Raw genomic sequence first — 17,082 nt, 5'->3', positions numbered from 1 at the left:
CTCAATGGACATGAGTTTGAGCAAGTTCTGGGAGTTGGTGATGGACAGGGAAGCCTGGTGTGCTACAGTCCATGGGGTCTCCAAAGAGTCAGACACAACTGAGTGTATGAACAATGACAACAAAAAAGATTTATCGCCAAATATAGTCCCAATCTGAGATACTGGAGGTCGGGAGGAGTTCCACATATGGTGTAGGCACAGTTCAGTCAATAACAGTTACTTTAATTAACCTTAATTTATTTGGATATTTCCAGGGTTCAACTTCACTGGAGTTTATTGTCTGGGGAGCATCGACTGAGTGTTATGTTACAACATTCATGCCAATGTTGAAAAGCAGCTGTAGTTATCTCAAGTCCATGCATCACATTCCTAGTGAAATTATTCCCTTGGAAGACTGGATGAGTGGAGTTTACGTGAACAGTCAGGGTTTTAATATGATCAAAGTTTTGCCGGTAAGAAACCTAAGCAGTTCCAGTGATATGTTACTTTTGTGTGATTGGCTAGCCATTCGGTCTTAGCATTTCTTTCCTGAATTACTCAAAACACTTCAGTTATTTTTCAATCTTCATGTCATTTTGAGAATATGATGACTAAAATGTGAAAATGTTCTGAACTAATGGTTTTTCTTAGTGTAATAGTCTCATCATTATTAATATCAAATTTTCTGCTATATTATGGTGGCATAATCTTGGGCTTTCACAGTATATATAGTTATTTGCCCTTAAGCTGACTCATATTTGTCTTGAACTGATATATCTTACTGTTCCCATTTCAATGTAGTGACAATTTTAATTTTTGCCTCATCAGAATACATGACTCTTTTTAAAAATATAAATTACTGCTCTTTGTTAACTGATTACTTATAATTTTCTTTGTAACAAAAAACCCCAAATTATTACCCAAACCTTCAATTATTTAGTAAATAATTGAATTATTTATTAAATATGTCACTAAGACTGTTAATAAGACTTTTAAACTTCATTGCATGATTTCATGACAGCTACCTTAGTCTCTAAAACTTTTTTTACCTGTTTACAAGGTCCAAGTTGCATTAGCATGGTTGAAGGAGTGCTGGGCGAAGAGAAATTTACTTAAATACGTGGAGCTAAAAGTGAAATATCTGTTTTGAGTGCTTTTCTGGAAAATCAAGATTTTTAAATTAAAGACTTAGTAAATAATAATGAAATTTACAGTATCTTTGTTTGATCATTTTCAGATAAACTACAGGCCTCCATCTAACATGGGAATTGCTATTCCGCTTACAGATAATTTTTATCATGCAGATCCTAGCAAACCCATACCGAGAAATCTATTTTACAAGTCGAAGGTAAATATTTTTTCTGCAGATAAGCTAGCATTTATCTTAATTCAAGAAATCATTCAGTAAAATTACAGATGAACAGACCTAGCTGCAGAGATTAAATGAGAAGGTGCATTAAGCTTAATATGCCTTATGCAGCACCGCTTCTTCTCCATCCCCTCCCACTCCTCCCCTCCTCCCTTATTACCACCACTACTGCTGTTACTACTGCTATCCCTGTTCTTCCGGCTACTGCTTTAGTCTTTTCTTCTCTTACTGCTATTCCTGGATTTGGTTTTGGAACCAAGGAATCTAAATGGACTCTTTCCCCTTGACCTCTCCCAAACTCCCACTTGAATTTCAAAGAGCATAAGGAGGATGAGAGCATTGGTTTTTCGTGGGTTTTTTTTTTTGTTTGTTTGTTTGTTTTTTTAATGAAAGAGCCCCAAAGCATCTCATAGTTTGAGCCCTGTAAAAGGAATGATGTCCAAAAGGAGAGAAGAGTATTTGCTCCAACATAGACTCATTTACTGCCTAGAAAATAACCAAGCCCCAGCAGCACTCTGCCTGTCTCGAGTTTGCGTGAACGAAGTAGAGAGAACAGAGAGAAGCCACTAGGTTCAAAAGGAAAGTGCATCATGGGGTGGCTGCCCCAGGGAACCTTATAGATACCTGTGAAATCTCCCTCCAGAAAAACACACCTAATTGCGTATACATATGGACACGCAGACATTCATATCCATTCTTGAACATATATGCACACACAAAGACAGAAAATGGTTGTTCCTTTGTTCAAAACTCTTCATCTCCCTGTCTCATTCAGAGTAAAAGCTTAATTCTTACAATGGTTTATAAGGTCCTCCATGGTTTAGCCTTGGATTTGCATCTGATCTGATTTCCCCCAGGTCAGTCTGTTCTGGCCATGTTGGCCTCCTTGCTATCCCTCAAATATACTAGATGTATTTTTACCTCAGGGTCTTTAAGCTTCAAAAATTTCCTCTGTCTGTAATGCACTTCTGCCAGATATCACATGGCACATCTCATCACCGTCTTCAGGTTTTTGCTTAAATGTTGCCATCATTGTGAGGCCTTCCTTGACCACTCTATTTAAAACTGTACCATCCACCTCCACTGATACCAATCCTGCCCCTCTTCCCTGCCTTATTTTTCTTCATTGCACTTTTTACAATTTTACGTATTTTACCCATTTATTTATTATATTTCATTAAAAGGTAAGCTACATAAGACAGAGTTGTTATTGAGGATTTTTAATCAGTTTTATTCTCTCTGTTATCTTTAGTGTCCCTTGAAGGTGGCTCAGTGGTAAAGAACCTGCCTGCAAATGCAGGAGATGTAAGAGATATGGGTTCAATCCCTGCATTGGGAAGATTCCCTGGAGGAGTGCATGGCAACCCACTCCAGTAATTTTGCCTGGAGAATCCCCATGGACAGAGGAGCCTGGCAGGCTACAGTCTATAGGGTCTCAGAGTAGGACACGACTGAAGTGATTTAGCATGCATACATCTTTAGTACCCAAAAAAGTGCCAGACATAGGTAGTGCTTAAAAATTGTTCAACAAACCAATAATACACATTTATATACATCCTATTACACACACTCACACACACAAACACACACTTACATGGACAACATAAGACTGACCTGTTGAACCTTAGATTTCAGGGTAAAAAATTCTGTTTCAGGCAATGAACAACTCAAATACTGAATTCTTCAGTTCTAGTCTCTTCCAAAGATGAACGCTGTTATGTCACTAAATCAAGCCTTCTCTATTGAAATATGAATTTAATATATTTACATAGAAATCCTTAGTTTGGGTTTTCTTTTTTTTTCTTCTGGATTTTCTTGGGAGTTGAATAGGAAATTATCTAATTTACATATAAGTAAATAACAGATTTTGGTGGGTACCTTTTCTACATTCAACAAATGTTTATTTCACACTCCAGCATTTCCAGAGTTATCAGACACTGTACAGACATTTTCTAGAGAGACAACAGTGAACTAGATAAACATGACATCTTTGAGGATCTTTAATGGGGGAGAATAAGCTTTGAAAACTATACAGTCCATGGGGCCACAAAGAATGGCACATGACTGAGCGACAAACACTTTCACTAACACTTTCACTTTCAAGTGTTGAAAGCTATACAAATTAAATAGCATCACCTAGTGGAGCAAACTAAAAATGTATGTAATTCTGCCTCTGATCACCTCAAAATATACCACCTGGGGGAAAAGTGCATCTGGACCAATGCTGTAACTTCTCGCTACACTGACATCATCCCCTTACTAGGCAATCACGTGGAACATCATTCCAGATACACAGTTTCCAGTTAGACTCCCCAAGGATAAGCAGACAAATGCTTTCAAACTGTGGTGTTGGAGACGCTTGAGAGTCCCTTGGACAGCAAGGAGCTCAAACCAGTCAATCCTAAAGGAAATCAACCCTGTATATTCATTGGAAGGACTGATGCTGAAGCTAAAACCCCAATACTTTCACCACCTGATGAGAATAACTGACTCACTGGAAAAGACCCTGATGCTGGGAAAGATGGAGGACAGGAGGAGAAGGGAACAACAGAGGATGAGGTGGTTGTATGCCATTATCAACTCAATGGACATGACTTTGAGCAAACTCCAGGAGATGGTGGAGGACAGGGAAGCCTGGCATGCTGCAGTCCATGGAGTCACAAAGAGTCGGACATGACTGAGTGACTGAACAATGATGATCAACAACAAATATTTGAAAAAAACCTCCACAATAAGAAAGAAGCATAATCTCAACAACTTAAAAACCTGTGCCTCAGAAAACAGTATCATAAATATAAGCAAACTTTAGAATAAGCATACTAATTATTTCAGAACAATTCAAGGAACTATCGTAATGATGAAAAAAATGAAGACAGACATCACACACACACACACACACACACAAATGTCAAAAATTGAAATTATAATTGTGAAACCAAGAGTTCAAAAGATTCAAAGAGCTTAATGAACCCAACTAAGCAGCAAATTAGTTCTGAAATGAAATAGTGGTAATGATTGAACAACATTGTGAATGTACTAAAGTCCACTGCACTGTACACTTGAAAATGATAAATTTTATCTCAATACAAAGAAGAAAAAAAGAAGCAATGAGGACAGGAATGGTAATCTTTTTTTTTTTTAATTTTTTTTTTATTAGTTGGAGGCTAATTACTTCACAACATTTCAGTGGGTTTTGTCATACATTGACATGAATCAGCCATAGAGGAATGGTAATCTTATAAAAAGAAGGAAGAATAACTTTTTTTAGAAATAGAGTTGATTATCAAAATCAAAAGCCAGTTCTTTACCAAAATGAATAAACTGACCTCTAGCAAGAATGATCAAATGAAAAAATGAATAACACGTGGATGGCTGCAGTGGGGATTTTAACAGCCTTAGTTAAAAGGCTGTGATGAGGAGAGACAAGTACAAAATAATAGGTTTGAAGACTATCCATAGTCTGCAGCACATCATGTCAAGCCTGCTCCTTTAGGTCTCAGCTTCCATGCCAGTGATGGGAGCAGCCAAGGACAGGGGGGTGAGCATCCTAATTACTGCATTCAGAATGACACAGGCTGGACTTCCCTGGTGCTACAGTGGATAGGAATCTGCCTGCCAATGCAGGGGACACAGGGTCGACCCCAGGTCTGGGAGGATCCCACATGCCACGGAGCAGCTAAGCCTGTGGGCCACAGCTACTGAGCCCACACTCTCGAGCCCAGGAGCCACAACTGCCGAAGCCTCTGCACCCTAGATCGCGTGCTCCATAACAAGAGAAACCACCACAATGAGAAGCCCAGGTACCTCAACGAAGAACAGCCCCCACTCACCACACCTAGAGGAAACCTGGGCATAGCAAGGAAGACTCGGAGCACCAGATATAAAATAAATGTTTTGTTGGTTTTTTTAAGTGATACAAGCTTTCTGGTCCCCTGCATGTTGACTCTAGGGTCACCCTGAGGTAAACAGCTGAGTGATACTTGGGTTCCTTACTAAGCAAGGAGACAAAATTCAGAAATACTATGCTTTTACCTCTTTATTAATGGATTTTTCCCCTTTGACCTTCTCAAAGATTTTATTCATTCAAGGAACAAATATTTATTTCATATTTACTCAATCTGCAAAAATTCTGCCACCAAAAACAGCACATCGACCTATTTTAATCCTATTTGCAGAGATCTGGTAAATTCAAACAGTGTGCAAATGCAACTACTCGGAAGGAGTGTAATTGTACAAATGATCAGAAGTTTTCATATGCTGTTGCTTTCTCAGATTGTCGAGAAAAGGTAAGATAATCTTTAATTTCCTGAAGACAGGGTGCTTTCATATTAATAAGATTTTGAAATGGGCATTTTGGTTAAACATGAAAGCTAAGATGTAGAAATAATGTCTTATTGTGACATAGAATTAAAGACGACATCAAGCTAAAAAGATTATAAATTTCCCCAGCCATAGTAATTCTTGCAAAGTCACACACAACTGAGCGATTGAACTGAACTGAACTGAAACATAGTAATTAACCTCATCTGTAAAAGAGAATAAAACCTGCATTGTCTATTCATTTCACAGGTTCTTATAAAGATACACACATGCATATATCTATATGATAGCAATTTATAACCTGTCAAAAGCTACACTAGATTGTGGTAAATATTGATTTATTCAAAAAAGTGTTGAGTATATAATATGTTTCAGGCTCTGGAATACCAAACTTGAAGCTCAAGGTACTAGTGACAAACTAGAAGACAGTATAATATGCTGGTTAAGAGAGTGGGTTCTGTGTCAAATAGTTCCTTCTGTCAGTCTCCAAGCATTCAGACATGTATCAGGTTGATGTTGGTGTCTGCATTAGCTGACTCAACCTGCGCACTTGGTATAACTTTCAAGTAGACCTATTTCAAAGTCCTTGTCAGACTACGTATGATGTTATTTTAAGTGATTTCATTGTTTTGTTTTTATATAAAAGTAAAATATGCACCATAATATTGGGTATAGAGTCAGCATTCAATAAATTACAAAGGTTGCTATTATATACCACCACAACTCCACACTTGCTGAATCCCACTATTTCTTGAGCATTCACTTCTACCATATACTTCTCTAAGGCTTCTCTGTGACTTGTCTCATTTCACTGGAGGCACAGAGAAGCCTGGTAAGTTGCTAAAGATCACATCATTAATATGTGATGGAGCTAGATTTCACCTCCAGAGCCTGAGTTTAATGTGTATGACAGAAAGATCATGACTGGCAGGGAGAGGACTTTGGGAAGACCCAGTTCATACAGCTTTCCTTAAAGTTCAACTCTCACATCCATACATGACTACTGGAAAAACCATAGCCTTGACTAGATGGACCTTTGTTGGCAAAGTAATGTCTCTGCATTTTAGTATGCCGTCTAGGTTGGTCATAACTTTTCTTCCAAGGAGTTCAGTTCAGTTCAGTTGCTCAGTTGTGTCCGATTCTTTGCGACCCCATGAACTGCAGCACGCTAGGCCTCCCTGTCCATCACAGTAAGTGTCTTTTAATTTCATGGCTGCAGTCATCATCTGCAGTGATTTTGGAGCCCCCAAAAATAAAGTCTGCCACTGTTTCCACTATTTCTCCATCTATTTGCCATGAGGTGATGGAACCAGATGCCATGATCTTTGTTTTCTGAATGTTGCGCTTTAAGCCAACTTTTTCACTCTCCTCATACAGTACCTTACAGTTCATACAGTACCTTAAGGGATATGTGTTAGTCAAAAAATCATCATAGCAAATTCCTATGGGGAAAAAAAAAGGTCAATAGAAAGATATGAGTTTTGCTACCACAGTGTTTGCATATTAGTTTTGGAACTCACACTGATTCTGCTGTAAGACAGATTTTTTTTCATGACCTGAGAAGGCAGAAATTATCTCAGAAGCACACTTAATGTAGAATAGCCAAATTCTATTCATCCTTTTCCAGGAAATGAAATTAGTATTGAATTTTCCAAATTTATACTCATTCTTGGCATTTGCATTTTAGGTTCCTCGTTTTAAGTTTCCAGTTATACAATATCCAATTTCTTTGCAAGTTTACAGTGAAGATGGAAATTTCCCAGTGGAAACTCCATACCTGGTTACTGTGACTGAAGTGAATAACAGGGAAAACTGGAACCTAAGTAGGATTTGCTTTCTTCTACAATTGTTATAGCTATAAGTACTATGGTTATTGGGCTTCCCAGATTGTGCAGTGGTAAAGAATCCACTTGCCAATGCAGGAGATACAAGAGATGTGGGTTCAAGCCCTGGGTCAGGGAGATCCCTGGAATAGGAAATGGCAAGCCACTCCAGTATTCTTGCCTGGAAAATTCCATGGACAGTGGAGCCTGGCGGGGTACAGTCCATGGGGCTGCAAAGAGTCAGATACGACTGGGCACAGCACACACACTGTTGTTATTACCTAGAGAAGTGGTTTACAGAACCTTTTACACAAAAGATAAGCAAGGGGTCTTTGGAAAAGAAGTTGAATCAGTTATCATATCACTATTCATACTACTTCTATCATCTCACACTTATTTCTTTTTTTTAAATACAGTGCAATAATTCAGTTATACACATGTTTATATATTCTTTTTCAGATTCTTTACCCTTTATAAATTATTACAAAATATTGAGTAGATTTCCCTGTGCTGTATAATAGGTCCTTGATGGTGACCTATTTTGTAAATAGTGCTATATATATGTTAATCCCCACCTCCTAGTTTATCCCTTCTTCCCCCTTCCCCTTTGTTAACCATGTTTGTTTTCTGTGTCTATGTCTCATACTTATTTCATCATCACTTCAGTGACCTGGATTCAGAGCCATTATCTAGATTAGCAGCAAAAATGACTGACTGAATTTGTGCCACATGTTGGTCAGGTGTCTCCTTTCATTGCTTATATGGAGGAAGATAAAAAAGGTGTTGCCAGATTATCCATAGGATCTATCTTCTAATTATATTAGAAAAGTTTATTAAATATCTTATGGTAAAATAATTGAAATAATGCAGAAGTATTTCTAAATAAGTAAAATGAAATCTACCAAAATTCAATTTTACCTCAAATACATAATTTTTTGTTGCACATTTGTGTTTGTTCACAAATGTGTGCTTTTAAGGAGATTGATGGGTAGATAGATTGATAGATCAATAAATGGAGTTAAATGAAATTTCTAAATGTGACCAAATATCCAGACATTTCATATTCTGTGAGTCATACTCTGACCCACATAGGAATTTTTGAAATGAAAAATTGAGCGAAGAGAATTAGTAAATATTTTGTTTTAACTAACATCCTCATTTTCTGTGGTTTGCTGAAGCCTGTTCTTTTTGAGCACCAATTGTTAAATATTCAAGTATTTTACATACTGGTTGTTACACACTAGTTGCTTAAAATTCATCATGAAGAGGATATTCACACCCTGTATGGAAAAAAGGGAACCCTCCTATGCTGTTGGTAGGAATGTAAATTGATACAATTACTATGGAGAACAGTGTGGAGATTTCTTAAAAAAACTAAAAATAGAACTGTTATATGACCCAGCAATCCCACTCCTGGGCATCTATCCCAACAAAACTATAAGTCAAAAAGATATATGCACCCCTGTTCATAGCAGCATTATTTGCAATAGCCAAGACATGGAAGTAACCTAAGTGCCCACGGACAGATGAATGGACAAAGAAGATGTGAGACAGATATATATATATATATACATATATATAGATGGACTATTGCTCAGCTATAAAATGAATGAAAGAATACCATTTGCAGCAATATAGATGGACCTAGTGCTTATCACACTAAGCAAAGTAAGAAAGAAAAAGATAAATATCATATGATATCACTTATATGTGGAATCTGAAATATGTTACAAATGAACTTATTTACAAAACAGAAGACGACTCATCGACATAGTAAACAAGTTTATGGTTACCAAAGGGGAAAAGGGGTGGGAGAAGGATAAATTAAGAGTTTGGGATTAGCAGATACAAACTACTATATATAAACTAAATAAATAAACAAGTCTTATTGTATAGCACAAGAAACTAGCAGATACAAACTACTATATATAAACTAAATAAATAAACAAGTCTTATTGTATAGCACAAGAAACTATATTCAACATCCTGTAACACCATATGGTAGAAAAGAATATGAAAAAGAATATATATATATGCTGAGTCACTTTGCTATATACTAGGAACTAACATAATATTTTTTTCTAAGAATATTTTAAATCAACTACACTTCAACTTAAATTTTTTTTAATTTAGAAAAGAATATTCACATCCTGAAAATTGGCAGATGCTGCAATCAGAGGATTTTTTTCCCCTTTAGATCCCATGTACTTTTACATCACTGCAATTTCTAACCCCTACACTACATATCTAGTTTTAGGAAGAATTATAAGAAGACAGGAGTAACTGATCATTTCCTTTGGAAAAGATTTTAGTGATCTTATTGTGGAACTTCTCTGCTACCTTACTGGAAATCATTTACCAACTGAAGGTAGTCCTGAAATTATTTCATTGCCAAATATCCAAAATATAGGCAAATCGGGACTAGTCAAGAGCATAGGGCAGGAAAGGGGGCTGGGGGTGGGGGGAAGCACAGGGCAGGAAAGAAAGGTCAGTCTGGATTAAGGTGGTCAGAGATCTTGTCCTTCTTGGTGATGCCGCTGAGAAGATACACTGTCATATGCTAAGGCTAATTTCCCATAAATATATTCTCCACCAAGTCAAGAAGAACTAAAACTGTGAAAGAATTTAGCCATGTTATAGAGTGAAATCTTTCATTGTACCTTAATGTATTTAAGAAACTTAATGCAGAATGAGAAAATAACATACATGTGCTAAAAATACACTTGATGTGATTTTAGGACACACTGTGCCAGAAAATGTTAAAAAAATGAAGAACTACTTAGAATCAATTCTTTCTGCTCCAGTGTATAATCCTTTAGGCCTCAACTTAAGTATAAAAGTAAGTTGACAACATTTGTATTTTCCCTATTTTGAGTTTAGATAAGACCTGTATGTCTTTGTTTTTAAAGTTTAGTTATCTATGAATGGTTATCTATAAAGTTTAGTTATCTATGAATAGCATCTGAGAAGTGTGTGGAGGCTTTCCTCCATTTCCCTTGATGCTATTATTTCTAAAGATAGCTTAATGTTGAATTTAACGTTAACTTACCATTTTTTGAGCTGAAATACAAGACTAATGGATTATCAAGGTGGAACAGATAAGGTGTTTCCCAAAGTTAGTAGAAACAGACTCACGATTCTTCACCTTGACATACACAGATACATGTCTTCTGGGTCCAGCTGCCTCTAAGACCACAGCAGGTTGACATAATGTAGGTAATGGTGGTAAAAGTCAATAGAAGTTAGGGGACGTATTAAAACCACATTTGTGGATTAGCCCAAAGTACTCCTCAAGGCCTTGTTAGACTTTATGTATCTGTGAACCTGCTGGATAGTACAGGGAGCTCAGCTAGGTGCTCTGTGATGACCTTGATGGGTGGGCTGGATAGTGGGGACAGAGAGGGAAGTACAAGAGGGAGGGGATATATATATATAGCTGATTCATTGTACAGCAGAGACTAACACAACATTGAAAAGAAATTATACTCAAATTTTAGAAAAATCTACCCAAAAACCCCAGCACATGTATACCTTAAATGTATATAATTTTTATTTGCCAGTTATACCTCAGTAGAGCTATAGGAAAAGTATCAGCTATCGAATCCCTCTGTTTCACACTCTTGTCCTCCTTCCATTTTTATTTTGTTATAAATAAAGCTTATTTTGTTCTAAGCTTCTAAGCAAGAAGCTTAGAAAAGAGATGGGAATTTTTCTATGCAGCATCAGTAGGGAAAGTAACCTCAGTATATATTTTTACTTAAAGGAACATACATGTCAATGTTGCTAACGCCTGGTGTATTTTTTCCACAGGGCTCTGAGCTTTTTCACTTCAGAGTGTCTGTTGTTCCGGGGGTCTCTTTCTGTAACTTAGTTGAAGAATTTCAGGTACAGTGAAGGCACAGGTATCCAGTGGTATCCAGTGGGGTGATGGCTGGGGAAGTAATATGACAGGCATCCGTCCAGGAGACACTGAAGAGAAAAAAATGACAATGTACATGATGGACAAGGCTCAGAGATGGGGGGTCCTGGAGATTGGAGGTGACATCATCAGCAAGGGTGAAGTCAGGGCCCTCCATAGTCTCAGGACCAGTTGATGCTGGGAAAGTTGTAATAAGTACCTGTGTTTGCTTTTGTTCCCTCTTCACCTTCCATATTTAGCTAGGTTTTCTGATCCCCCCCAACCATCTCCCCACAGAGACCTCTGTCTGTAACCTTTTAGTTCCCAGCATTATCCTCCCTTTGGTTATTTGCATTGTAACAATAGAGTTTTATATGTTCCCAAAGCCATCAAGATCCAAAAGAATTGGAAACCAAAGTCAGTCTCCTCAAATCACCCTCTGATGTTCAGTGACTCATTTTTGCTTATTCGCATAATGCTATCTGCTGCCTATGGGGGGTGTTGAGGAATGAGGATTTGATTAAATTAGTTAATGGCTCATTCACTGTAATACAACATTATCAAAAACAAAAGCTCTCAACTGTCTCCTTTTACTTTTTCTGTCCTGGCCCTGCCTCAGTAATGAGTCTGCACCAGATGGGTGGCCAAAGCAACAGTGTAGACACTTAAGATCCTGAGAGAAAATCCATCCCACTAGAAAAAGGATCTAGAAAAAGAAGTACCTGTCATATATAGGAGCCTAAGAGAAAATCCTCATTATTTTTCTCTTTTTTCTCACCTCTTTGTCCCATGGTCAGCCCCAGTTTCATGGAAGAGAACAATAATACAGGGGGATTAAAACTCTAATGAATTAGATTCATGAATCCACAGAAGGAAGAAGAAAGTTGTACAACATCCTTAATATACTGAGGACAGTCATAGTGTAGGGAGGAAGGACTGTCTACCCAGAATTCAATATCTAGTGAAAATATCCTTCAGGAATGAGAGGGAAATAAAGGTATTTTCAGGTGAAGGAAGAATAAAGTAATCTACTGTAGGCAGAACTTCTCTAAAAAAAAATGTATAAGGAAGTTCTTCAGGCTAAGAAGATGTGTCAGCAGAGACACAAAGTTTCAAGAATGAAGGAAGAATTACAAAAATGAATGAAAGAAAAATAGGAAGTGATTGCACAGTTAATAAAGGAAGAGAATCATTAAGAAACAATAGAAAAAGATAAAGTTTCTTAAATCATGCTTTTGAAAGTATCCTGAAACAATGGAATGCAAAACAAAATCTTGGCTTTTTTACTCACTATAAAGGACATTATTGAAATCACTGACAAAATTTGAGTAAGATCTGTAGATTAGAAAGTAGCATTGTCTCAGAGTTAATATCTTGGTTTGATAATTGCATTCTAATATGAGTGAATCCTTTCAATTTGTGTTAAAGAAGCACAAACTGAAGTATTTTGATGATAAAAAGATATTGTGTCCAGAACGTACTTTTCTGTGATTCTGGGGTTCGACCTTTTTTTTAAACATGTCATGGAATATTTAGATAATCATAGAAGATTGGAAGGGAAACATTTAAAGAAAAACTGTTTTCAAGAACTTTAGAGACAGAAGTTTAGCTGGAGCATACATGATTCAGGGGCGATAGAGTTTCCACTCTCAGAAATGTAAAAAAGTGAAAGTCACTCAGTGGTGTCCAATTCTTTGCGACCCCATGGACTGTACAGTCCCTGGAATTCTCTAGGCCAGAATACTGGAGTGGGTAGCCTTTCCCTTCTCCAGGGGATCTTCCCAAGCCAGGGATTGAACCCAGGTCTCCTGCATTGCAGGCAGATTCTTTACCAGCTGAGCCACAAGGGAAGCCCTAGAAATGTATCAGATGGCTTAATTGAAGAAATGAAATTTTCATATTGTCCAGTCGGTAAAGTCACTAAAATTTTGTTTTAGGTAGAAATGGGTAAGGAAGGCATTCTGGGTGGAAAGAATGACAGCAGCAAAGACACAGATGCAGGGAGGCATTAAGCAATCATTTCCATAGATGATCCATTTGGCTGAAATAGGAAGTTATGTATAAGAAAGTGGGTAAGTTAGGGTCCCATTGTGGGAGACCTCGAATGTCGGAATGAGGACTTTGGAAAATTCCTATCAGCAATGAAAAGCTATTAAACATTTTTTAAAAGGGGTGTTTAGGGATGAGCACATGATCTACAACTGTGCAATCCCAGTGCTTTTGCTCAAAGTGCTGAGATGTGAACTTGCTCTTTCTTTTTTTTTTATATGCATAACATAAAAAGAATCCCCGCCCCCCCCCACCGCCTGGGGAACATGACATTTTTTTTTCAGTTATTTTTATTAGTTGGAGACTAATTACTTTACAATATTGTAGTGGTTTTTGCCATACATTGACATGAATCAGCCATGGACTTACATGTGTTCCCCATCCCAATCCTCCCTCCTGCCTCCCTCCCCATCCCATCCCTCTGGGTCTTCCCAGTGCACCAGCCCTGAGCACTCGTCTCATGCATCCAACCTGAACTTGCTCTTTCTTAATGACATTGAACAAGGAAGCTTGCAGTCACAGAAGCTACTGTCAAGCCATAGGACTCTTGAGACTTTGGAGGGAGTTATCCGAAACTGAGGAAGCAGAACAGAGAGATAGAAGAAGAAGAAAAAGATTATGATTACAATGGATTATTTCCTCTGGTCTTCCGAACTTTAGCATTTTCTTTAGAGAAAAGCAGATTCATTTTTGCAATTACATGCAGCACACAATTGTCTCCCTCACAGACCACAAACAGATTAGATCTTTAGATCTTACAAAGCTAATTATCCAACCTCCTCTGATGGGCTACCTTTAAAAGAAACACTTTTGTTGTCTTGGAGCACCATACCAAAAACCACAAGTAGTGTATCACATTCAATAGGTAATATTTTTCTATAAAAGTGAAGTGAAGTTGCTCAGTCGTGTCTGACTCTTCCTGATCCCATGGACTGTAGCCCGCCAGGCTCCTCCATCCATGGGATTTTCCAGGCAAGAGTATTGGAGTGGGTTGCCATTTCCTTCAATCCCCAATGATTCCTGAAGCACTGGGTATGTAGTCTGAGCCTCCAAGTACAATAGGACATGATTAAACCAGCTGGTCCATTACCACGAGGATAATTATCTTCTCATATTGGAAGCAGTTTCTCACTGCTTTCCACACCACTTGCCAGAGCCACCTTTTAAATTCTATTGCTTTCAATACCTCATTTTTGGTACCACTTCTAAACAGTCAAGACTTCCTCAAAGCTCGGTAAAGAATCTGCCTGCAGTGCAGGAGACCCCAGTTCAATTCTTGGGTTGGGAAGATCCCCTGGAGAAGGGATAGGCTACCCACTCCAGTATTCTTGGGCTTCCCTGTGGCTCAGCTGGTAAAGAATCCACCTGTAATGCAGGAGACCTGGGTTCAATCCCTGGGTTGAGAAGATCCCCTGGAGAAAGGGATAGGCTACCCACTCCAGTATTCTGGCCTGGAGAATTTCATGGACTGTATAGTCCAAAGAGTCAGACATGACTGAGCGAGAGCGACTTTCACCTTCACCTAGACGGTCAAGATTCTTCTGGTCAAAAATAAAGCAGTCTCTCTTTGTTTAAAAAAAAAAAAAAGTTGTTTTATAGACAGACCAATGTTTTACAAAGATCAATCTGGCAATGTTATTATGTCAACAACACGGAAAGGAGGCTATTTATACAAAGTAAGGTAATAAAACTCCGAATAGTAATATCGAAAGTAGAACAGAAAGAACCTGAAAAAATTATTTTAAAAATTAATAGCTATAGTACTGCTTCTTTAAAAAACATGTATACCCTTATATCACTGAAGGATGGTGATACCTTGAACTTGAGCTATACACTAAAGCAGCTTTTTAATCCTTTATCTTGTCCTGGCATTTTCCCACATCCTGTTTCTATTCATCTCTACTTTATTCTACCTCAAAAGATAGTCTTGCTTTTTACTTCACAGGGAAAACATAAGCTTGAACCATTTTACTCTCTTGCCCCCATTTCTACCTGTAGCATACATGGCATCCATCCTTACCTCTAGTCTCAGAGGAAAAGATCCTTGCTTCTGTCAGTGATCCTGTCTCCCCTCTAGGAACTTGTTTTTATTAATTATCCTCTCAGGCAGAGGAAACATTTTGAATATACAGAAATTTCCCAATATTGGCACTCATACTGAGAATTTTCTGAAGAGATGGTAGTCTGGAAGAGCACATGCTTATTTCCTCTACCTTGAATGTACCTTCTCCTCCTCCTCTTATTCTCCAAGATTCAGATCGGGAAGCACATTCTCTGGTTACTCCAAGCAGTCAGGCACTTCTCACCATGTTCCATGTTCCATGTTCCCTGATAGCTCAGTTGGTAAAGAATCAGCTTGCAATGCAGGAGACCCCAGTTTGATCCCTGGGTTGGGAAGATCCCCTGGAGAAGGGAAAGGCTACCAACTCCAGTATTCTGGCCTGGAAAATTCCATGGACTATAAGTCCATGGGGTCACAAAGAGTCAGACATGACTAAGCAATGTTCACTTTCACCATGTTCCAATGGCACTTTGCCTGTTCCTCTGTGACTGAACACAGAATGTTTTCCTACTGTGAAAGTGTTCTGTCTAACCACCTCTGCCATTAAACACAAACGATAGGGCTTCCCTGGTGGCTCAGTAGTAAAGAATCTGCCTGCCAATGCAGGAGACACAGGTTCAATCCCTGGTCCGGGAAGATCCCACATGCCACAGAGCAAGTAAGCCCGAGCATAGAAAAAAAGATTAAGAAGAAGAAAAAAGACAAAAGATAAAGATATAGGATATAAATCAAATTCTTATTCCCTGTGTAACATGTGCACATTGTTACCTGTCAGATTGCCAAGAGACTGTTTCTGAGGTTTGTGGAGGCTGAATATCTATATCGGTCTGGACAGAGTATTGCTATATGAGTAGTAGTGTTTCCACCATTGTGTGAATCATGTCAAGTTCAATGTTTTGAATTGCTGAGCTCAGAAAACTTAAAGACTTTGCTTTCTCTGTTGCAGATTTATGTTGACGAAGTCCCTCTGCCATTTCCAGGACACACACTTACTGCTGTTGCAGCAGCTGTACTGCTAGGGGGATTAATTTTTATAGCATTTATGTTCCAGATACGTAACATCCACCCATGGGATACATTCAAAAAACTGATTAGAAGAAACAATGTGAACCCCACAAATACCACTGCCAATTAGCTGGTTCGTAGATGAAAATCTGAATAGTGAACAAATAATAATCATAATTTTCTCTGTATTTCCTAGTTTCATTAGATAATTCCTAGAAGAAAATGTATTTAAATGTTAATGTAAAAATTAGATAAAATACTATAGAATTAGCATTTTTAACTCAAATTACACTTTGTCAACATGTTTATCATTCCATTCTCTTATTTTGGATACATAGAAAATTTCTTATGTTAACACTTAGAAGATTTTCCTTGAGATTCTTAAGAAAATGAAAAATGATAACCATCTTTTGGGGGACGGGTTTTCTGTATTTATTCTTTAGTTTTTGTTGACTGGAGCCCATTCTGAGCCTTGTCCTTTTCGGATTAGAATGAGTAGAATCCAATCCTGCCAGGGAAGGACAGGTGATAAAGGAGGCTCATGTCAATGTGTGCTTTCAGAACCTCATGAGAATTA

At 37.9% G+C, this 17,082-nt stretch overlaps 1 protein-coding gene across 1 annotated transcript in view; it reads left to right on the top strand.

The window, feature by feature from the left end:
- Window positions 1–16,635, top strand: part of CATSPERB (cation channel sperm associated auxiliary subunit beta) — a 120,942-nt gene extending 104,307 nt beyond the window's left edge. Inside the window, exons 21-27 of the mRNA XM_065906074.1 lie at window positions 255–452; window positions 1,217–1,327; window positions 5,524–5,634; window positions 7,356–7,491; window positions 10,230–10,330; window positions 11,302–11,376; window positions 16,447–16,635. Of these exons, the coding sequence (XP_065762146.1) occupies window positions 255–452; window positions 1,217–1,327; window positions 5,524–5,634; window positions 7,356–7,491; window positions 10,230–10,330; window positions 11,302–11,376; window positions 16,447–16,635 (921 nt within the window). The remainder of the gene's footprint in view (window positions 1–254; window positions 453–1,216; window positions 1,328–5,523; window positions 5,635–7,355; window positions 7,492–10,229; window positions 10,331–11,301; window positions 11,377–16,446) is intronic.
- The last annotated feature ends 447 nt before the right edge of the window (window positions 16,636–17,082 follow it).

The sequence above is a fragment of the Muntiacus reevesi genome, chromosome 15, assembly GCF_963930625.1.
Source record: "Muntiacus reevesi chromosome 15, mMunRee1.1, whole genome shotgun sequence".
NCBI classification, from domain to species: domain Eukaryota; kingdom Metazoa; phylum Chordata; class Mammalia; order Artiodactyla; family Cervidae; genus Muntiacus; species Muntiacus reevesi.
The sequence above is the reverse complement of the archived record's forward strand: the minus strand, read 5'-3'. Positions and strand labels throughout refer to the sequence as shown.